Below are 24,652 nucleotides of genomic sequence, written 5' to 3' on the forward strand. Positions count from 1 at the left end.
TCACAATCAAGCATAGAGAAGAAAAACTAAAGGGCAAAAACATACTTTGTGGAATGAGAGAATAAAGCACACACTTGATACATAGTTAGTCTGGCTGAAAAAAGACAAAAGTCCATCCAGTTCAACCATTAAAAAAAAAAAGTTATAATCCTATACCCACAATTGATCCAGAGGAAGGCAAAAAAAAAACCCAGCAAAGCATGATCCAATGTGCTCATGCAGGGGAAAAAAATTCCTTCCTGATCCCGAGAGGCAAATCGGATATTCTCTGGGTCAACTTTACCTATAAATGTTAGTGTCCAGTTATATTCTGTGTATCTAAGAGAGAATCCAGGCCTTTTTTAAAGCAATCCACTGAGCTGGCCAGAACCAACTCTTGAGGGATGTCATGGCTTTATCATTCTCTTGACAAAAGCAAACACTGTTCTCTAGATTCAAATGTTTCCATAAAAGATGAACAGCAGACTTCATGCCAATAAAAAAAAAAAATTAGAACTTAAAAGATCCGTCCATTCAGAGGTGACAGTCACTTGTTCATGGAACCTGGTGAGCTTCATATATTAAAAATTATAATTATATTATGAGGAAAACCAGCAGCCATTTTTTCCCTGCCATAGTTCTTTGCTCGGTTTTAAACAACCTGGAGGTTACATGCATTCCAGGCCATCTTTCAAAGTTCCCATTGCTCATTGCTATTCCCAAAATACAGCGGGCTAGGGATCTTCACAGTTTGAAAAGGACACAGCCGTGCAGGGCTGCATCATTAATTCGCAGAACCCTGTCTACAAGTACCAACAGCCTTTACTGCCAATGGCTTGCAGTTCCCAAAGAACTACAAGGGAGCCAGTGAGCATCCTCATAGTTCAGTGAATGTTTCTGGACTGAAGTAACTGCCTGCCCGTATTAATGGTATGGGTAACCAGCTACACTGACAGTCTGCAGGAGCAAGACATTGCATTCACGATCTGCTGAGCATGGGTACAATGCTTTACAGGCTCCTAAGAAAAAAAAATATTAAATGCATATTTTTTTGCAGGTAAAAAAATGTGCATTTGCTAAGGTTTGAACTTAACCTTTCAAAACTTCAAACATAAAAAGTGGACTTTATAACGATGTCGTCTGGTCACATTCCCTTCCCCAGCTCACAACTGGATAACAAAGGATAGGCAATAGACTGATTGGCTCATCCCTCTACTCTTGCTTTAATTAACAGGTTACTTGCCAGGCTATGTGCATGCAGCACACTTCATTGACTTCCAAAGCTGCTTTTTCCATCTCCCAGCTTTACAGGGACATACAAGAGGCTGATGCTGAGCAAAATGTAGGTACTTATAACAGCCGAACCTAAATATATATCTAATGATATTTTAAAGCCCAACTCCAGCCAAGCTTTTATTTCATAGTGGCTAGAGTGGTGATCTCCAGGGTTACAGCTTCTGTCATGCTATGTCCCTATTATTTCCTGTAAGCTGTAATGGGGAATGCCTCAAGCGGACAAGGACAAAGACATGTAACAGTAAAACGGGGGAGGGGCAGAATTTCTGACAAAGCAGACAGGTTTAACATGCACAGCAAAATATGGGACAATCTTCCCAATAAGGTAAAAAAAAACAAAAAACCTGATAATGTGTGGAACTTTTCTCACTCAGTACATCCAAAACAAAAAAAATGGAAGAAGTTGACTTTAATTAACACAGTTTTTGCTTCTCTTAGTCACTGACCTGGAACAATCATGTTCATATTAGGTGTCCAGCACCTGACATGCACATTTGTTACAGGGTAGTGACTCACAATATAGTGAAGAAAGGATAAGGATGACAGCCGTGGACCATCCACCTTAAGCTGCCACTGATTACTTTTTAATGATCGTGCCGCCATTCTATTACCTGCAATATTCTCTCTTGGTGAACTCCTACAAAGTCTAAGGCCTCTGTTAGGAAGTTGTATCTCAAAGTCTTCAGCAATCTCTCCATCAGGGTTATGGTCAATCTGTATACACCGGGCCATGATGGAGCATCCAGAATTTTACGTGATGATAGTGGGGTCTGTACCTTTGAAAAGAAGGAAGAACATTAAAAACAGCTTAAGACCCCTTTCACACATTGAAACAAAAACCATATATAAATTATGCATTTTTGTTGCCTTTTCTGGTTGCCTGACTTCAATCATTCATCTTTGAAATATGGACATGTGACTTAAAAAGCATACCGATAAGGCAGCAGCAGTGAGTTTTTGATGCGCGTTTTCCATTCACTTCAATGGAGAGGTGCTTTTCGGTGATTTTTATACAGCACCAAAAATGCAGGCTGCAAGACTTTTAAAAACGCAACCGACCCACAGCACATTAGTGGGATAGGATTTAAAGGGATACATTTTTCATCCATTTTTGTACCACTTTTTAAAGAACAAAAGTGCATCAAAAACTGATCAGTGTGAAAGAGGTCCAGCATTGGGAATGCTTTCTTCCACCAAGTGAGAGGAAAGCTAAATTCAGCTGATAATGGCCTATCATCATTTGACATTAATACATGCCTATCATAGTTTACTTTTACCCCTCTGTCAGCTTACTAATCCATGAAGTTCCAGCTCACATCAGTGTGGGATTACTGGTACAGCACACCTTTCCCCCACATGAAACAGCACAATGCTTCAGTACAGCAAGTTTACATAAACTAAATCCTGCATCTACCAGCCTATAGGAATGAACTACAAGATGGAGCATGGATATATTGCCAAGACTCTGTAAGGTGACTCCAAGGGGAACGGTACAAGACAGTTGAGGACACAGGACAGAAGGATCTAGGGAAAGAGGGAGGACGTGGATGGACAGCACAGATACTGAGTCCAGAGAGGCTCTGGCAGGCAATACAAGGTTGAATTACCAAATGTGGGGGCCAAGATGTAAGATGGACTAAGAAGAGATTTTAAGTACAAATTTTTTGCCAGCAATTTGGGGATACAGTGCCCTTGTGGTATAACTTGGAGTAAGTTCTAACTGGGAGATGTAAAAATAAAAATAGGATAACACAATTTGATTTTTTCACAATGGACCATAAAAAGCACACAGTGATAAAGTGCTGTGAAATGCTATTCCAGGAAATTCTGCAGCTTACTACAGGAATTGAGCTTGAAGTGCTGCCAGGGGTAATGTAGGAATGCCAGACTAAAGGCTACAAAACACCCAACAGATACAACAGGTCTACAAAAACGGTTTCACATTTGCCTGTAACATTTTTTAGAAAGGTTCCTTCCAGGTAATATTCAGAATTCCTGAACTTGTTAGCCATTCCATGTGCCACATATACAATTAAGCACAAATCACATCCAGAGATAAAATGGAAGATAACTTGCTAGCTATTAAAACACAATCTATCCTCACCGTGCTCACTCCATTGGAAGTCAGCTGGTAGACGTTCAGCAGAGGAAGGCACACACTCTGAGTGATGCCAGATCCGGCTATAGCTGCTGCCCCCTGTAATTAAAACATGGTATAAATGTCAGAATATTTCTGCGGCTCTGCCACACTTGCTTGTTCATTCCACATCCATTCATTCAACACCTGGGACTTCTCCAAGGAACATCTCCACAGCCACATGGTCAGAAGACAACAATTCAGGAGTATGGCTGTCAGGAATGGACTGGCCAGCAATATTGGGACTCAGCTGCCTTATGAGCTGCAGTACCAGGGCTGGCCAGCGGGTGCTCCCAGCAATCAGAGATTCAACCTTGCAGCCAGTCAAACACCTGGAACTAATTATACTGGTGTATTTAAGGGACATTCAGACCTGCAGACTCTGCCTTGGTGTTGTGTTTCTCTTGGGCCCTGTATCCTGTTCCCGTTCCCAGTTCCTGTCTGATTCTCTGCTGACCCTGCTCTGATCCCTGGCTTGTCTGACCATTCTCCTCTGCCTGACCCTCTGTACCACGCTGCCCGCTACCTGCTGAACCTGGCTTGTGACTCCGACCATTCTCCACTTGCTCCCCCTGTACCTACCTGCCCGACTGATATTGACCCGGCCTGCCTAACGACGCTTGCATTGTATGTACTGTTATCTGTGGGTGGTTGGTTTGGTTTGTTTGCACTGTGTTATGTTTTAGTATTGCACTGCGTTATGTTTGTATGGTTAGTGTTAATAAATTACATTGTTTATAACATATCTGAAGTCTGCGTTTCCCTGCGTCAGTCACATACCTCTGGTCATACCCGGGAGCCCTGACAATGGCGTCTCATCTATGAAACACAATCTTGTACTGACAGTAGAAAAGGTTATCTCCAATTTCTGGCTGAAGGATATTTTGCATCTCTGGCTTTGCTGAAAAGTTGCAAATATCAGGGGTATTGGACCCAGTGCTCAGGACCACTGTATATTCAAAAGGACCAATACTGTGCAGATGAGTACTTTATGTAATCGGCCATTTCAGGCTGTGGAGTTTTCAGAAGTAATATTTTTCAACATAACTTACCTTGTAAAACAACCCATTCAGTTTAAAAAAGAAATGAAAGGCAAAACATTTGTTTACAGATATAAAAAACATTATAAATACCCCCTCTCTTTTTTTTTTTTTTTAAAAAGTGATCACATACCCTCTTGTTCTTAGCTGCATACCCTCTGTTCTTAGCTTGCGAGGAGAAACATCAGCATAACAAGCATTCTAGTGAATGGCTGTGCAGGGGGGACATGACAGGACAAGTCTGATCATTGGAACATAGCAGGCTGAGTTCTCAGCACAGCTAGAGAACTGACCACACTGTTTTCTCATGCCTAATGTGGTCAGTTTTTATTAGGAGAGCAGAGGGATTGGCAGAAACACCAGGGATTTCACACAAAGGAAGCAATACAAAGGGAACAGGATACGTTTGCATACAAGTACATGGCACAGCAGGCACATATGAGGAATATGAAATGTTTGGTTTATATATTCTTTAAAAGCTATTTTGCTTTGAAAATGGGAGCGATTCTGAAGACCTTAGCGTTCACACTGGCCTAGGCCTCCTCTTTAGCAGAGAACCAAGTGCCTTCATACAAATAGCCAACCTTGAGGAATCTTTAATGAACTGTGTTAGTCTTCAGAGCCCCTTAATTTCCAAGCCTAGGCTGTACAACAAGTTAGTAACTTGTACCCAAGACAATACTTCCTGCCAACAAGTCCAGGCCTGTTCTACCAGTGGCAAATCTAACAGCCTCATTGGCCAGCTCAGGCAATGGCACGCCAGAACTGAATGGAGGATAGTCTTAAAGCACAAAAGTCAAAGTCATATGTACTGCCAGGGCTGTCTGACATGCAACAGGCTCCACAGGGAGTGATCTAGGACTAACACGGAGAATGATCTAGGGCTAGCACGGGGGAATGATCTAGGGCTAGCACGGATAATGATCTAGGGCTAGCACGGGGGAATGATCTAGGGCTAGCACGGGGGAATGATCTAGGGCTAGCACGGGGAATGATCTAGGGCTAGCACGGGGAATGATCTAGGGCTAGCACGGGGGAATGATCTAGGGCTACCTCGGGGAATGATCTAGGGCTACCTCGGGGAATGATCTAGGGCTACCTCGGGGAATGATCTAGGGCTACCTCGGGGAATGATCTAGGGCTAGCACGGGGGAATGATCTAGGGCTACCTCGGTAAATGATCTAGGGCTAGCTCGGGGAATGATCTAGGGCTAGCACGGGGAATGATCTAGGGCTAGCACGGGGGAATGATCTAGGGCTAGCACGGGGGAATGATCTAGGGCTAGCACGGGGGAATGATCTAGGGCTAGCACGGGGGAATGATCTAGGGCTAGCACGGGGGAATGATCTAGGGCTAGCACGGGGGAATGATCTAGGGCTAGCACGGGGGAATGATCTAGGGCTAGCACGGGGGAATGATCTAGGGCTAGCACGGGGGAATGATCTAGGGCTAGCACGGGGGAATGATCTAGGGCTAGCATGGGGAATGATCTAGGACTAGCACAAGCAAAATGCTTACACTTAAGTAGTATTGCTGCTTTAGACAATTTTAGGGCAGTACAAATAGCTCTACTACAACAACAAAATACTGTACCTTGATTATGTAACAGATGTAAAAAACACTTTAATATTTGTTCAGTTACCTTCATATGATACAAATGCCTATACCTGTAGAGAGGACAACTGCAAACACCACTGACCTGGTGAGTCTTAGCCAACGTGAACAAAAGGTGAAGTGCTGCTTCACAGAAGTGGAGGTTCTGCTTGACACGCAGGCTGACTTCCAGTGCGCTGAAGAGCATGGGCAGCATGGGTAACTTTCTGGTCACTTGCAGCCACTGGTCTCCATCTTCATCAGCCTGGCACAGCTCCTTGGCCAAATGTAATGCCAGCACACAAACCTTCATAAAAAAGCAAGATTGGGGTGGTTAATCAGACTGTTTTGTTTACTAAAATTAGAACTAAAAGGAGAAACATTTTATGCCATTTTTGAATAGCAAGGGAAGGTTAAACCTCTGTCAGTTTTTTTTTGGCAATCTTTGTTCCATTGCATGTATTATAGCCAAAATGAGAGCAAATCCCTCCAAAATGAGGTTGTTACCAGAACTAATGTCCTCATTGCAGTATTTCACTCTAATCCTGTCCTGGGGACAACTGCAAATTTAGCATTTTCTTACGCTCTCAATCTTTTGGGTTATTAACTGTTTCCCGACCGCCCTGTATCAAAAATATTGCTACAGGGGGGCACAGGTGCACAAAATCACGCATATATATACGTGGGTAGGGGGAGTGCGCGCCCTACCCGTGCTGCCGCAGCTGTCATTCACCAGGTCCCAGCCAGTGATTACTCGCTGCTGAGCATCTCTGACGGGGAGAACTGTTTGCAAACAAAAAAACAGTTCTCCTCCCTGTCAGCTCAGGCACACTGCTTTGGATGGCTGTGCCCAGTGTCATTAGTATAGTGTCAGTGCTTTTAGCACTGATCACTGTATTGGTGTCATTGGGGATGTCAGTGACACCACGTCAGTTCCCCCCCCAGCGTCAGAATGCCCGCCGCAGTCCCGCTATAAGTCGCTGATCAATGCCATTACTAGTAAAAATTAAAAAAAAATAAATTCCAGTATCTATGCCGCCATTGTAAACGCTATAACTTTCACACAAACCAATTAATTTACACATATTGGGATTTTGTTTTAGCAAAGAAGTCGCAGAATACATTTTGGCTTAAATTTATGACAAAATTTGATTTTTACATTTTTTTTACTGGAAATGTTTTAATAGCAAAAAGTCAAAAATATTTTTTTTCCCTCAAAACTGTCAGTCTTTTTTTTTTGTATAAAGCAAAAAATTAAAACCCGCACAGGAGATCAAATACTACTGATAGAAAGCTCAATTTGTGGGGAAAAGAAAGGCCGTAAATTTCATTTGGGTGCACACTCTTAGTAGGTGCGTCTAGTTCTTAAAATTCCTCTAGGGTTGATGATATCCAATTGATATTAATATTGCTTTTTATTATTCACATTGCAGCACTGCCCTATCAGTACCAACCAGCAGGCAATCTTGTTGACGGTGCATTTGGGCGGGACCCCTTCAGGAGGCGTTTGGGCAGCATTTTTCATCCACTGGTCTCAGTTTATTCTTTATTAATTTTTGTTTCATAATTTTTGCCTGAGATATATGAGAAATCCGTGGCTGTGTTCACATAACAGTTGGTTCTTAATACTTCCTGGCGGTTTTTACCTCACATGGAATCATGTAAGTGTATAACCATATTGTAAAGTATCAAATTGTACACAATAATTTGATTGCGTCATGTATATTGATATATATATGTTTGTTATAGACATCATGCCTTTTTGAGCACTTCTGAAGAAGAGATTTTTGTTGATCTCGAAACGAGTCAAGTACGAACCATGCATGATCCATGATTAGATTTGCAATACCATCTCTGATGAGACCGCTGCAATATGTATTGTAGCTTTATATTTATTTTTGAAGATCGTAAAAATAAAATTTCATACTGTTTTTATAAAAACATCTCTTTTGAAGTTGAAATTTATCATACAAGTAAATTGTGCCGTTAAAGTCCCACCAAAAAAGAGGACTTTAGGACTTCCCCCCCTGAAGTTGTCAAACAAATCTGATTTCTTTTTATGAGGGGGTGAGTAAAACCTTGGACGGAGGGGTGGCGCCAATTCACAAAAAGAACATTGGGGAACTGGAGAAAGTACAGAGAAGGGCAACCAAACTGATAAGAGGCATGGAGGAGCTCAGCTATGAGGAAAGATTAGAGGAACTGAATGTATTCTCTCATGAGAAGAGGAGATTAAGGGGGGATATGATGAACATGTATAAATACATCAGTGCTTCATATAGTGAACTCGGTGTAGAGTTATTCACCCTGAGATCATCACAGTGGACAAGGGGGCACTCTTTACATCTGGAGGAAAAGAGATTTAATCTCCAAACACAGAAAGGTTTCTTCACAGTGAGAGCTGTGAAAATGTGGAATAGACTCCCTCAAGAGTTGGTTCTGGCCAGCTCAGTGGATTGCTTCAAAAAAGTCCTGGATTATTTCCTAGATACACAGAATATAACTGGATACTAACATTTATAGGTAAAGTTGATCCAGGGAATATCCGATTGCCTCTCAGGGGATCAGGAAGGAATTTTTTCCTCTACAGGAGCAAATTGGAGCATGCTTTGCTGGGGTTTTTTTTGCCTTCCCCTGGATCAACTGTGTGTATAGGATAACTTTTTTTATGGTTGAACTACATAGACTTTTGTCTTTTTTCAGCCAGACTAACTATGTAACTCTCAGTAAACAGGACAAATAGAGAGGGTGAATCTCCATAATGGGGTCACAGAAAAAAAGGGATAAGTGTTCTATTCCCTCTCAATCCTATCCAAAACAAATAAAAAATGCCTTTATGTTTATTTTAAACCAAACCTGTGATTTGCTCATGCAATATAACAATGGGAATGTATGCTATTCATGGAAATATTTTTAAATCAGTACAGGCACTACAGAAAAACAATAATCAAATCAATATTTTGTGTCATCACTTTGCCTCCAAAACAGCAGAAAATCTCTTTGGTTTGTTTGCATGCAGTTTCTAAACGGTATATTAGACATCTTAGAGAATGTGCCACAGTTTCAGCACAAACTATTTGATTGGAACTGGGATTAAACAGTCATTTCCCTACAGTTGTGTGTGGGTTATATATACACAGGTTATATGTACACCTGTTCAATTGCTTGGTAACACAAATTGTTAATCAGCCAATCACATGGTAGCAACTCAATGCATTTAGACGTGGTGAAGACAACTTGCTGAAGTTCAAATTGATATCAGAATGGAGAAGAAAGGGGATTTAAGTGACTTTGAACATGGCATGGTTGTTGGTGCCAGATGGGCTGATCTGAATATTTCAAAAACTGCTGATCTGCTGGGATTTTCACGCACAACCATCTCTAGAGTTTGCAGAGAACAGTCCGAAAAAAGGAAAACATCCAGTGAGTGTAGACGAAAATGCCTTGATGTCAGAAAAGAATGGGCAGACTGGTTCGAGATAATAGAAAGGCAACAGTAAATTATATCAATATGGAGAAAAATCTCTGAGGAATGTTTCCAACACCTTGCTGAATCTATGCCACAAAGAATTAAGGCAGTTCTGAGGGCAAAAGGGGGTCCAACCCGGTACTAGTAAGGTGTACCCAATAAAGGTGAGTGTGTGTATATATATATATATATATATATATATATATATATATATATATATATATATATATATATATATATGTATATATATATATAAATAGAAATATTTTTTTTTCTTTATTACACCTTAAATTGCAACTACAGGACAAAAGTGTATGAAATCCCATTTTTCTTTAATTAAGATATGAATATATTCCATACATCTGCCTACAGTAGATAGGAATTGCAGCATCATAATGGTTTTAGTGATCAGATTGCTCTAAAAATGTTAAAAAGTCAGAACAGAAGTGATGGGAAATCTTTCCAGTGGAGACACAGACTGAAGCAAAACATTTCTTTAGAAGATGGGGAAAGGTTAGTACCTCTGTTGGGTTATCATTACTTTCTGTGACAACCACTATCCTAGTTTGTTGCCCTGCTGTCAAAGGACTATTTATTTATTTCAAGTCTATTCAAACCTTGGAAAAAAATTGTCAGAAGCTGGGCCCTAATCTTCTTGGTAATAATACTTAATAGTCATCCTACAGGTTAATGCATTCACCATCTAATGTTTTGACACCCAAAGACCAGTTGACACCTGCTGGAAAATATACTAATGTAACTAATGTAATCAGCCAGTGTTTGCATACATACTAAAACCATCAATCTCTTACCCCATCAGGCAGGTCTTTTTGCTTTGCTCGAGGAATATCTTCAGTCTCCATGCTGTCTTTATCCTCCCCTCCATTAACACTTATCACTTCAGGTCTTGTCTGACTGACGAGAATAACCACCTCATCCTGTAGATTCTCACAGACGCTCAGCACAAGTTGCTCATACTGGGGAATTTTGCAGGCTGTGTACACATCATATATACAGATGGTGAGGATGCTGGTCATACATTAGCTTCAATACAGTGAAGAATATATGCATTTTCCCAGATCGGTGATTCAAAGGAATGACAGCCAAGCCAAGGGTAGATAAAAATTCAATGATTTAAAAAATTTAAAATCTGATTTTTTTTATTTTTATTTGAGGTGATTGTATCCGTATTAGTGCACTTGCGACAGAAACAATTGAGTGCTGTCCGTGATACTTTTTTTATTTGCACTAACATACAATTCTGAGGACAAGCTTTCGGGGAGTGTCCCCTTCTTCAAGGTCCAAGCAGTACACCTTTTATTTTTATCGAATTTATTTTAATAAAATGCTCTTGGAGTAAAGATCCATCTAAAGATAATTTTCTATTTAGGATACATTAATAATTTAGTTTATTCAGCATGAAATGGAGCTTAGTTATGTAGAATGAAGCTGTATATTCTGCAATATTTACATTTTTGGTAAACTTATTCAATGAATCCAAGCTATGCAAGCTGAGATAACATGCACTGCATTGATGCATTCACACAATTTCATAGTATCCATGAGAAAAAACATGTAATAAAAGAATTTGAGTAGTTTGCCAGCTATGTGCAAATAACATATTAACCTAAAATCGGTTCTGCCATCGCTGTTTTACTAACCTGACAGCTTATTATTCTAAACAGGAAACCCTCATTTGGTTTGCAAATATTAAAGATTCTAACCACCAGCAAGAACGCATCGGATTCCTTACATTTAAAGAGCACCTGTCATTTTAGATCCATCATGGCAGCGCCTGTTAGCAGACATCCACTCGCCTGCTGCCGCCACGTCCCTCTCCTTGTTGTGTTTCTGTTGTATCACCAGCTGTCCCATTAAAGTGAATGGGACTGTCGATGAGTCAACAGCGGGTCAGAGGAGGAGCAGCTGCAGGACAGAGATGACAGTTGTTCTTTAAAAATTATGATTTAAATTGAGCCTTTTCACTAGTGATTTAAATCAAATCCACCCTGGCCAAGCCACATGTAATTTTAGGAGGCAGCTGGCAATTTCAGAATCTGTATTTCACAGTCCTTCAGGTGTATTAGACTTCCCAGTTCCCCCTAACTGACGTGGTTCCATTTGCCAGCCACTACGCCACTACTGTTTCTGCAGGGACACTTGATGAGCAGTGCAAATATTAACCATTTTCTTTGTAGGGAGAGCCATTTTTTACCTAGCAAAAGAGTCTCTAACCTAGTCACTTTGATGCTTAAAGAGATACTATAGTGGCTTTAGGTCAGTATTATTACTAATTTATTAAGTTTTTTATTTTTTTTTACTATTTATTTTTTTTAACATATAATATATATATTTAATCAAATGCCTATTAAAATTAAGAAGAGAGCACTCCACAAGAGTATGTCCAGGATTCGCTGATTGATCCTTCATAACTTGTAATTGGTATGGGCTCCATTAGGTGTTACGATCACCAAATTTCTGGAGCAATTGAAGAGAAGAGAGAGCAATAAAGTCTAAACAGAGGAAGAGAATGCTAAAATTTTGTCTCAGAACATCTCTATCACCCTGGAAGGTCATCAATCCTCTCCAGAAGCTTACATTGAAGCTTACCTTTTATCTGCTTCATTTCTAGCACAGAGATCAGGGCACAAAAGACTCTGGCTTTGGTTTTCTCCACTTGTCGTTCATCAGCCTGCAGAACACCTTCCAGGATTTTCCCCAGAGATTTCAGGATGTTCTCGGGTGACGCAAGCTCACTGCAACAAGACAAACCATTATGCAGTGTTTGGGTGTTTATCACTGGTGAGAATTACAGCAGCAAAAATACTGATTTCTGCCAGCTGCGAGCAGATAACTATGACCACTGAGCCCTATACACTTTAATGACTGGTCTCCAGCGGCCGCAGCTCCCGGGGAGTTCATCGCACTATTAGAACACAAAGCGAGTCTTTAGACTGGGTTACACCAGAGGTTATGCCACAGTTCTGGACTTGGAGAGTGGTTTACTGCTAACTTAGTACTCAGAGGCCAGTCAAATGCCACAATGCAGAGCTCAATGCCCAAAGGTCACATTCCAGGCAAGTCTTACATCATTTAATCCAGTGAGGTCCACATACAGCTCAAGCAGTGTTTTTTAACATACTAATTGAGGACACTGAAGAAAATACCTATGAATTATCTTATATTACAAAAAAAATAAAATAAAATGGGAAATTCTTGTTATTGTTTTTCTTAGCAGAGCAGAGGAAAGGCCTCCAACCTTCTAGGACACTAGCAAAAGACATGACGATTGCCGGTGTGCAAACCCCATGAAGGCAGCTGATCAACCAAATGTCTAATTACTACATTCCTGTGCACCCCCCCCAATGGACAGTATATACACACACAGAGGTATGATCTGACATGCATTTCTCAAACACACACACACACACACACACACACACACACACACACACACACACACACACACACACACACACACACACACACACACACACACACACACACACACACACACACACACACACACACACACACACACACACACACACTGTAAGGCTTGTTTTTTAATTTTTCTGGGTCAAAAAATATAGGGAAGCCAGGCAAATAGATGATGGGTTTCTTTTATTGGCCAATTTCATCTTTTGCACCATGGCAAACCCATAATTAGGGTGTAACATGATGCAAAAGGGCCCCCTCCTCCCAGTGACAGCATGTGGGGGTTCTTCCCCCCTGCAGCCACTTTTGAAAACAGAGATCTGTGATTGAACGCACAAGTCCCATCTGTTGCGGTGGCAGAACTTGTAGTCCTCAATGGAACACGAGTGTGGTGATCAACACACTTTTAGTCCATTGAAACTTCCTCCAGCTCTCCAACTGAAAGTCCTCGATAAAGCCTGCAGGAGGCCAGACACTGCACCCACAATCCACTGATTGCAGGTGCAGTGCTTTGCAGGCTCCTGTGAAAAAAAAATAATAAATGTACATTTCTTCTTACAAAAATATTTGCATTTATTTTAAAAAACTTTTTAAGGTGACCTTATCCTTTAAAGTGCACCCAAACCCAATAAAAAAAAGCATTTAGTGTATTGCAGCTTACTGGTGCTTAGGTGTTGTGACTGCATTGCATTGTTTCTTTTTTTTTTTTCCCTTTATTTTCACCTAGTGATACTGCCAGTAACATACTTCCTGTGTGTAGGACTATAGAACACCTGCATAAGACAGGCACGATGTAGTTTACAGAGTGGGAACAATGCTAACTTAAAAAGTACCAAGAACACAGGAAGTTACCATCGCAGTGAATTTCTTTCTGGCAGGATCCATCAGTTTTTGAACACTTAAACATAATAAAGCATATAAAAGGTATATTTCACAGACCAAAAGAGCACAAATAAGGTCAGTCCATTAACAAAAACAAAAGGGCACAAATGCCTAGTGACACGCCATTACACTATTTTGGCTTGTGAGTATAATTTGCATCATTCACCTTTTAATAAAGTGCTGTGATAATGCACTAGGCGTTTGCGGCCTTTTGTTTTTGTTGTTTGTACAGTGCAAGATTCCCAGATCTGAAAAGGGCTGCACTGCCTAAACTATCCGGCCCGAGCTGCACAGTGGTTATTATATTTGCATACCTTGAGATCAGCTTCTTTACTATTTCTTACCCCTGAGGCGTCAAAAGTTTTTTTCTGTTCACTGCTACACTTTATCAAGCTTAACTGGGCCTTAGAAAATACGTCACTCGCATCTCTAAAAGCTATACCCAGTTTCAATACAAAACAGCAGCCAACTTTTAAGCTGTCCAGCAATTTCTACAAAAAAAAATAAAAAAATCATATAATTGCAGGATAAAATTCTTCTTTCAGCTTGGTACGTACCCCTTCCAGCGTCTCAGCAGAATTATCATCAAAATGCACAACATAGATCCAAGATCCAAACAGGCCACAGAGTTAGGAACCTGGAACTAAACAAACATGGGGCTCAAATAACAAATTCACGTTGTATTTTAAAGCTGAATTTTAGTTTAAAATGTGTTTTTTTTTTCACAGTTTTTTTTACAGTACTTAGCTGTAATGTCCCATTTACTGCAGGCTGATGGTCTCTAAAGAAATCTTTCCAGTGATGCCCAGTCCTCATCACAGCACTTAACTTCATGCACTGTGGGAGTTAATAGCTCCCGGGCTAACATCTGACGTACATTAAAGGACCTGACGTGTGCCTGCCCCTTTCAGTCCTCTCCTCCACTGACAAAAGTCCTTGCATTGTTTTCACAGACAGGAACACATTCTGTGAATGGGGGAGGAGAATCTGTCATTCATCTGCACCAATTCCTCTGCCACTGGGAGAACCCTCAAATCTTCCCAGACATGAAGGTTCAGCAACGTCCAAGTGCTGTCCAATGGAGTCTAGGTCAGGCAGCTGACGGACCATGAATCTCCTGGCGAGGAAAGAACCATATGTTCTGAAATTAGACTTAAGCACCAGGTATAGGGAACGTCCTGGCAAGAAAGTCCCCTGAAGGCAGGGGAAGAGACCATCCCAAAGAGACTGATGGGTCACACCAGAAAAATCTTGGTTCACAAAGACCATCTGGATGTCTTGCCCCAAGTCTAGGCTCCCAAAAATAGAAGGGAGGCTGAAAAAGAAAACAAGGCAATGACATCACTGAGTGGCCCCGTACCCTTGTGCCGTCATCATCCGTGACATGCTGGGTCAATGATGTCACAAGGGGGTGGGAGGGGTCACCCGGTGACATCACTGGGTGGCCCCGACCCTTAGTTATTTAAGTGTTGTCAGGCGGTGGAGCTGTAAGATGGAGGGAGCCTTTGTCAAGAGCAGAGCCTTTTTTTTTGCTCGGTGGGCATAGTGATTGATGATGGATCTACACCGGGGAACATTTAAAAATTTTTTTTTTTTTTAATAAAAGGACTTGTCAAATACTGCCTCCTGTGTATTTTTACACTACACTTATTTTTGGGTGAATGAGTAGGGGTACCATGTACATGTTTTTAGGGTGGAACATGCAACATGTTCGCATAGCCGCAGCTGCGCCCGCCATCCCCCCTCCCTCTGACAGTACGGGGAGAAGTTTACCCGTACTATATCTGTCTGATTTGAAACCAGCGCAGCTGTTCGGGCTCTGCCCACATGGCCCCATTATTCATTCACAAACTTCCGTGAATGAATGAACTGTAAGTCCCGGCAGCCTTATCAGCTGTCGGCTTGTAGTTTTCAATGAACTGTGGGGCACCCTGGTAGTTCATTGAAGCTTCCTGTCAGAATATCTGCTTGTTCGTACATCCCGTAGGGCAAGCAGATATTCTGACAGATCAGCAGGAGACCTGCATGGTATCAGTGATCTACTGATCACTGGTGCAATACTCTCTAGGCTCCTTTGGACAAAAATAATAAATGCACATTTGTTACCTGCAAAAAAAATGCACTTATTATTTTTGTCCAAAAGGTGAACTTATATTTAAGGAAGTACTCTGAAGGAGCAGGACATAAGGGGGACTAACTTTGGGGGCACTACAGAAGAGAAGGAAGGGGGCACTAACTTAGGTGGCATGCTGGAGGTACAGCACATAAGGGGGCACTCTGGAGGAGGATGCAAAGTGGCACTCTGGAGATACTTAGTGCTCCCTTAGTGCCTCTAGAGTGCCCCTTTTCATCCTCCTCCAGAGTGCCCTCTTAGTTACAGTACAGTAAGGGGGCACTCTAGAGGATGTAAGAGGGCACTCTAGAGGCACTAAGGGGGACACACTGGAGAAGGATAAGGGGTCAGTCTGAAGGATGTATGGGGGCACTGCGGAGGTAATAACTTAGTACCTCCAGAGTGCCCCCTTACATCCTCCAAAGTGCCCCTTAGTAATATGAGCACAAGGACTGTGGTATATGTGTGCAGTGTATACTGCAGGTACAGATTCTGTTTAATCCCCCTTTAAGACCTGTCCACTGGCCATGCCCACTGTCCCAGGGTGCTCCAGGTCTTCCATTATCTTAGTCATGCTCACATTTTGCCATGCTGTTTTGACTGAAGGGGACCCTTCATGGTTTCTTGCACCGGGGTCCTGTCCTAAGTCTTTCCAGCTCCCTTCTCCACCCCCACTGCTCCTAACCCACACCAGCCTCGATCCATCATTGTCCTCAATTCCTAAAGCCTCCTACTGTTATCCACTGCTGCAAATTAATAACTGGTTGACCTTACATTCCTTGAATATGTCCACACCCACCAATACATAGCCCAGCCTTCATGCCGTATTTCTCTACCGCCCCAATTTAACACAGAACTCACAGAACTGACAGAGGTCCCTTCCAGCCATCCAGCAATCACCTAATGACTCTCGCATCCCCCTAATCTCCCCCCAGCAATCACAGCCTTTTCCATCTCAGCCCTCCCACCCCAAAACCCCTCTCTCACCACAGCCACACCCAACTCCCTAACTCCAACCCTGCACCCCCCAAACCACTCCTCTACCCACTCTTCCTAGGTGATAAGTATCAGTAATTGGTATCGGTGAGTACTTAATAAAAAGTATCAGTACTCATATTCGGTCTTAAAAAAGTGGTATCAGTGCATCTCTAAAAATAAGCATTGGACATATCACCATTTTTCTCAATATATATATTTCTAAAGGTGCCATTGGCATGACATTTTCACCACATGTTGGTAATAACCCATGCAATCCATACATATAAGGAAATCAAAACAAATAAGTTACGAAATTAAGTTATGTGTAATAAAATGGAATGACACAGGGAAAAGTATTGAAAATGCTAACTGAAATTTATTTAATACTTCGTACAAAATCCTTTGATGACAGCTTCAAGATCCCTCCTGTATGGAGAAACTAGTCGCATACATTGCAGGGGTTCGATTTTGGCCCATTCTTCCATAAAAACAGTCTTGAAATCTGTGGGCCTCTTCTATGGACTCTGATCTTTAGTTCTTTCCATAGATTTTTTTATTGGATTTAAGTCAGGTGATTGGCTGGGCCATTCTAGCAGCTTTATATTCTTTCTTTGAAACCAATTGAGAGTTTCCTTGGCTTCGTGTTTGGGATTATTGCACATTGCGCAAAAGTCGCCAACTGTCTGCAGAGTCAATAGCTAAAGACCTCCAAACTGTGTGGCCTTCAGATTTGCACAACAACAGTGCATAGAGAGCTTCATGGAATGGGTTTCCATGGCCTAGCAGCTAAATCCAACCCTTACATCACCAAGTGCAATGCAAAGCGTTGGATGCAGTGGTGTAAAGCACGCTGCCACTGGACTCTAGAGCAGTGGAGATGTGTTCTCTGGAGTGACGAATCACGCTCGTCTGTCTGGCAATCCAATGGACGTGTCTGGGTTTGGTGGTTGCTAGGAGAACGGTACTTGCCTGACTGCATTGTGCCAAGTGTAAAGTTTGGTGGAGGGGGATTATGGTGTGGGGTTGTTTTTCAGGGGTTGGGCTTGGCCCCTTAGTTGCAGTGAAGGGAAGGCATCAGCATACCAAGACATTTTGGACAATTTCTTGCTCCCAACTTTGTGGGAACAGTTTGGGGATGGCCCCTTCCTGTTCCAACATGACTTGCGCACCAGTGCACAAAGCAAGTCCATAAAGACATGGATGAGCGAGTTTGGGGTTGAGAAACTTGACTGGCCTGCACAGAATCCTGACCTCAACCCGATAGAACACCTTTCGGGATGCTGATTGCAGGAGGAGGGTGGAGCCTAAACATGGCGGCGTCGGAGAGCACGATGTGAGTGCTCTCCGATAACCTCAAATCCGACCATCCCTAGACCCTCATGGAGTGAAGCCCTACCTGAGTGTGGAGGGTCCTGGTGGAGGGAGAGGCGGGCGTGGAGAGGGGAGAGCGGAGCTTACACGGACCTCCGGGAGGTGAACTTGCGGTGGAGATCCCAGTGCAGCTGTCGGGTTGCCGGGGAAACGAAGCAGGGCGGTATGAGCACGCTGCTCGCCGCAAAGGACGACTGGGAAGCAGAAACGCCGGCCGGTTCCCTCGTTGAGCGGCAGTGACAAATCGGCTCCCCTGGCACCACATGAATGGAAACCCGTGCGGAGAGAGGAGGAGAGAGGCTGCAGGAGTAAGGCCCAGCTACGGAGGACCCTTGAGAGAAAGTGGATGCTGGCTGGCGCCCTGATGTGACAGGGTGCTGCTGGCGTATAGCTTCCTATACCCCCTGGCTGGCTGTTTGATCCTGGGTCAGGGAGACCCATAAATATTAGAAGACCCATTCTCCTTCCCTGAGGCGACTTCTAAGGATCAAGAAAGGAAAGAGAAAGGAGGAGGAAAGAAAGAAACATAGTATCGGAAACCCTGAGGAATCCCCCCCCCAGGACTGAGCAGCAGTGAAGACCCCCCACACAAGTATGGAGTCACCATCCTGAGAAGGAAAGGGTGAGTGAAAAATGTTGGGAGCTTATTGTGTGGTGAACCCCTGAGTGACATAGGCTACTAAGGGGTGAAGAAGGGGAGGATTCCCAGGGGTTAGAAGATAAGAAGAGAGGAGGCCCAGGTGTCTTAGGAGAGTAAAGGATATAGGAAAAATTGCAAGTCTACCAAGATATTTAGAAGATATGAAGAATAAAGGTCCCAAGGGAGCAGGGCCCAAAGGGTCCCAAACAGGAACAATAAAGAAATATACATCATATGGAAATACTACGCCAGAAAGGGTCCAAGGTGCAAAGGGGGAAATGGACACTAGTTCAGGAAGTAGTCCTAGATTATCATTGGGCTTGAATAGCAACAGTAGCCAACAAATAGTGGATGACCTGGGAAGGAAAGGATCTGAAGGGGAACTACAGATACCAAATAAGAAGGAGATGGCTGAAATGTTTCAAAATTTGGAAAAAAACGATAAAACATGAAATGACAGCTATTCGAAACGATTTAGGACATCTGCTATCAAGAGTGGAAGAAACGGAGGAGAAAGTTAAAACCCAGGCCCAGAACATAGATAATCTAAGGAAAAAAATAAGCCAATTAGAAAATAACCAGAAAAAAATGATCTATAGGATGGAAGTTCAAGAAAATAAAGAAAGAAGGTGTAACCTTAGAATACGAGGAATCCCAGACTCTGCTAAAGGGGAAATATTATACGAACTAGTTAAAAAAATCCTAAACTCCATAAGAGATAGACCTGAAACAGACGGGATCAAGTTAGATGGAGTGTTTAGGATAGGAAAGCTCAATCAGGATATAGAGAAGGAAAGACCGAGGGACATAATTGTCCAGTTCCAAAATTTTGGGGTCAAAGATGAGATTTGGAAGAAGACTAAGGGAAGATCATTAATTAAGTTTGGAGACTTGACTATCCAAATCTATGCGGACTTAACAGTAGAGACCCTAAGGAGAAGGAGATCCCTGAAACCCCTGTTGGAGCAAATGAGAAAACAGAACGTGCAGTATAGATGGGGTACCTCAGTATTTCTAATTGGCTGGAAAAATGGGGTCACAGCGTATTTGCGATTTCCGGAGGATTTAAGAGATTTTTGTGATAGACTGGACTTGCATAGAATGGAGATAGCTGGGTGGGAAGAAGAAAAAGAAGACAAAGGAAATATAACTAATGCAAGAAAAGAGGACTGGCAGCACGTCGGGGGAAGGGGGGAGGGAGGCCCTGGGGTTGGGGAGGGAAGAGAGGGAGAATGAAGTAGAGAATGAGTATTTTTATTTTTTTTTTTCTCTCTCTTACTTCACTCTCTCGCCTCTGGTCTTCCTCCTACGGAGGCCGAGACCCGCTTGGAGGCTATGGTTAAGGGTGGGAGGTAAAGAGTAAAGACTCTCGCTGAGACTAGACTATAGAGAGAGGGAATTGGGGGGGTCGGAGAAGAGGTGAGCCGTACATGGGTGGAGCTTACGCCCTAAATTTTAATCTATGGTGGAAATGGATCCACAAATGATTTGTAGGCAGTTTATACGCCTAAAAATGGGTAGGGGAAAAAAAAGAGAGGGTGTGAGGGGTGGTAGGTGGGGGGAAGGGGGGGGGAGGGGGGGTGGGGCTAATATTCTGCAAGATATCCGGTCCTAATAGGTGGACAGGGGGAGTGGGGTTAATATTCTGCAAGTCATTCGGGCCTAATAGGAGGAGACGAATTAGAAGAAAGATAAATAAAATCAAGAAGGATGGAAGAAATACAGTTTATAACATATAATGTGAATGAGTTGAATTGCCCTGGGAAAAGATTTAAGTTGTTTAAAGAGTTACATCACAGGGCAATGTCAGTGGTATTTTTGCAGGAGACACATTTTGAGATAGAATCTAATGTGAAACTGAAATCCAAATATTATCCTACATGGTATTACGCTGACTCTCCAATTAAAAGAGCAAAGGGGGTGGCAATAGGATTGGCAAAAAATATGAGATTTGAGTTGGAAGATAGAAGGACTGACCCGGAAGGGAGATTCCTGTTTTTGAAAGGTAAACTACAGGGAATTGAATGCACACTAGCCAATATATATTGCCCCAACAAGAAACCTGAGATCTTCCTGAAGGGTTTGCTAAAAAAACTGATAGATTTTAAAAAAGGGCGTTTGATAATAGCAGGAGATTTGAATCTCTGTATGGACCCACAAATGGATGCAACCTCCCTTGTGCAGAGAGAAGGGGGTAGGTCCTTGAGAGCATTGAGGAAGGTGATCCACGAGTACCAGCTGGTGGACACCTGGAGAATAATGCATATGAAGGACAGAGACTATACCTTCTTCTCTAATGCACATGAGATATACTCGAGACTGGATTACATTCTAATAGATCATCAACTTATTGAAATGCTGGTTAAAATAGAAATAGAGACAAGAACTTTTTCGGACCATGCCCCAGTCGTAATAAAAATGGGATGGGGAAAAAGGTGGATGGGAGGTTTAGGATGGAGATTAAATGAGGCTCTTCTCTTGGATGAGAATATTGTGCAGAAGATCAGTGAAGAGATTAAGGTATATTTCCAGGAGAATGAGACAGAGGAAGTATCGACAGCTACAATATGGGAAAGTCATAAGGTATATATAAGAGGAATCCTGATTGCGATGGGAGCAAGGAAGAAAAAAGAAAGAAGAGAGAGGGTTAGTGGACTCTTAAAGGAAATCCTGGAATTGGAGCAGATACATAAGAAAAAAATAACAATAGAAACAAGACAGAAGTTAAGGGATAAAAAAGACGAATTAGAGAGATTGGTAGAAGAGGAGAGGAGAAGAGTATATAATAAAGTATTAAGTGAAAGATATAGATGGGGTGATAGACCAGGAAAATACTTAATGAGAGCCCTGAATAAGAAGAAGAACAGGAATTATATAGAAAAGATAAAAAGCCCTAAGGGGGAGATGGTCCACTCAACTAAAGAAATCATTAAAGTATTCACGGAGTATTATAGAAAGTTGTATAACATCAGCCACCTAGGAACATCAAAAGAAATTAGAGAAGGTATTAATGAAAAAAGGAGGATATATCTAAAAAACGCGGGATTGCCAAAGCTTAGTGAAACACAACTGAACTCTTTGGATGCAGAAATTTCCCAGGAAGAAATAGAAGCAGCATTAAGAAGTACAGGGGGAGGGAAAAGCCCAGGCCCGGATGGTTATACTGTTAAGTACTATAAAAAATTTAGTGAAGTACTGTTACCAAAGTTAAAGAAATATATGAATGACTTGGGAGGTGGGATGGAAGGGAGGAGGGAATCCCTACAGGCCCATGTAGTTCTCATCCATAAGGAGGGAAAAGATCCCTCTCAGTGCTCTAGTTACAGACCAATTTCATTATTAAACACTGATACTAAGTTGTACGCAAAGGTCCTAGCAAACAGGCTGAAAGATCTAATGCCCGAATGGATCCATGGAGACCAGGTGGGCTTTGTCCAGGGGAGAGAGGGTAGAGATAATGGTTTGAGAACTCTGATGCTTATCCAGAAAAGTAGAAAAGGGAAAGCCCCGGTGGTGCTTTTGTCAATTGATGCCGAAAAGGCGTTTGATAGAGTGGACTGGGGCTTTATGATGGACAACTTGGAAGTGTTGGGGATTGGAGAGAAAATGCGTGAATGGATAGGTAAACTATATAAGGAGCCCACCGCAATCATCACGGTAAATGGGGAGAGGTCGGAATCCATTGGGATGTCCAATGGAACAAGGCAAGGATGCCCATTGTCCCCCTTGCTGTATGTATTGACATTGGAACCCCTGCTATCAATAATAAGGAATAGTGGAGCGGTAAAGGGAATCCAGATAGAAAATATAGAACACAAAGTAGCGGCCTTTGCGGATGACTTACTGTTTTATGTAGGCAACCCCCGAATAACTCTACCAAATATAATGAAGACCCTGAAGGAATATGGTGAACTATCTAATCTAAAAATTAATCCAACAAAAACTGAGATTTTGAACATTAATATACCAAAGAGCGAAAAAGAAAAGCTACAAAAAGAATTCCCCTTTATTTGGAGAGAAAAAGATATAAAATATCTAGGAATAAAACTTGCTACCTCATATAAACAACTGTATAGATTAAACTATATTTCTCTGATAAATGAGATTAAGGATGAACTAAAAAGATTAGAAGGAGGAAATCCATCATGGTTAGGACGTATGAACCTAATTAAAATGGTAATTATCCCTAAAATATTGTATAGATTTCAAATGATCCCGATCAAACTCCCAGAGGTGTTTTTTAAAATAATGAGAAAAATGTTAACAAGATATATATGGAGGAATAAAAAGCCAAGAGTATCATATGAAACACTAAGTAGGACTAAAGAGAAAGGGGGGATGGGACTACCTGATGTCAAGAGATATTACAAAGCAGTAATTTTAGCAAGAATCTATGACTGGACTTTTAATCACAAGGGGAAAAGTTGGGTAAAAATAGAGAATGATCTGAGTGGAATTAATTTGAGTAAGATGATATGGGTTCCAGCACATTATAGAAGAATTAAAGAGGGCATAAGCACTTACACTTTAATTGTTTTAAGGATATGGGATAATCTACATAAACACATGAATTGGGAATTCAACTCTATATTAATGCCTCTTGCAAACACGGAATTTTTCCCCCCAGGAAAAATTAGATATCAGGGAGATGGTTTAAAAAGGAAGACATCCAATTGAGAGACGTATTGGTAGAGGGGGAATTGAGAACATTTAAAGAATTAAAAGAGATGGGAGGAGATATGTTTACTAAAATAGATGAGTGGAAATATCATCAATTGAAATGTTTTATAGGAACTCTCCCAAAACCCTTGAGATTAAAAAAGGAGTGGAATATGTTTGAAAGGCTACTAGAAACACGTAGAGATGGGAAACATGGTGTTACAAAAATGTATAGAATACTTACAGAACTAGACACAGACACAAAGTTAATTTTTATAACAAATTGGGAAAGAGATATGGGGGTGGTGATAGATGAAGATCAACAGAATAAGATATTTAGATTAATTCACGAGTGTGTTAGTATGAGAGAAGTTGAGATTAACTATAAATGTTTGACACGATGGCATATTACACCGAGCACTGAGCACAGGATGAGGGGGGAGAATTCAAAAATGTGTTGGAGAGGATGTGGGGAAGAGGGCACGGTGTTTCACATATGGTGGCAATGTCCAAAAATCCAGGTTTTCTGGAAGACAATAGTCAAATTAATAGAAATAATGACTGGAAATGACATAGGATTAGACCCAGCCATGTGTCTCCTACATAGTATTGAGACAACAGTAAATAAATATAAAGAATCAGGTGTATGGTACTACTTGAGTGCTGCAAAAGGGTTGATCCCCAGGTTTTGGCGGAGGATAGAGGTGCCAACGGAGGAGGATTGGATCAATAGGGTAAACCAGATTAGCAGAATGGAAAAATCTTATCATATTCAGGAAGATAGGATGAAAATATACTATTTACGATGGGAAAAATGGGAAAAATCGGGATTGAAAGAGAAATATAGAAAACTTTAAATTAGGAAGTTATTCGAAGTTACTGGGCCCAGAGGGATTGGAGATCTTGCAGAAGGGAGGGAGGGGGGGAAATGATGGGAGGGGAGGGAAGGGAAAGAAAAGAGGTAAATAGAAGGGACAGAGTAGAAATGTAGTGATATTTTTATGTATTGTGTCTCTTTTTATGGAATTTTTGTAATAATGTGAAAAATCAATAAAT

At 41.7% G+C, this 24,652-nt stretch overlaps 1 protein-coding gene across 4 annotated transcripts in view; it reads right to left on the bottom strand.

The window, feature by feature from the left end:
* The window catches only part of NUP188 (nucleoporin 188), a 134,860-nt gene that overhangs the window by 7,774 nt on the left and 102,434 nt on the right, over positions 1-24,652 (bottom strand). For 3 of the 4 annotated variants that reach the window (XM_089669093.1, XM_089669092.1, XM_089669091.1), the window contains exons 32-37: positions 14,393-14,478; positions 12,126-12,271; positions 10,328-10,509; positions 6,153-6,353; positions 3,380-3,472; positions 1,887-2,051 (exon numbers count right to left, since the gene is read on the bottom strand). In XM_089669093.1, coding sequence (XP_089525219.1) covers positions 1,887-2,051; positions 3,380-3,472; positions 6,153-6,353; positions 10,328-10,509; positions 12,126-12,271; positions 14,393-14,478 — 873 coding nt within the window. The remainder of the gene's footprint in view (positions 1-1,886; positions 2,052-3,379; positions 3,473-6,152; positions 6,354-10,327; positions 10,510-12,125; positions 12,272-14,392; positions 14,479-24,652) is intronic. The other variant, XM_089669095.1, reaches the window with a different exon arrangement.

This window comes from Staurois parvus, unplaced genomic scaffold (assembly GCF_062004578.1).
Source record: "Staurois parvus isolate SC_StPar_1 unplaced genomic scaffold, SC_StPar_1.0 ptg000068l, whole genome shotgun sequence".
Taxonomy (NCBI): Eukaryota; Metazoa; Chordata; class Amphibia; order Anura; family Ranidae; genus Staurois; species Staurois parvus.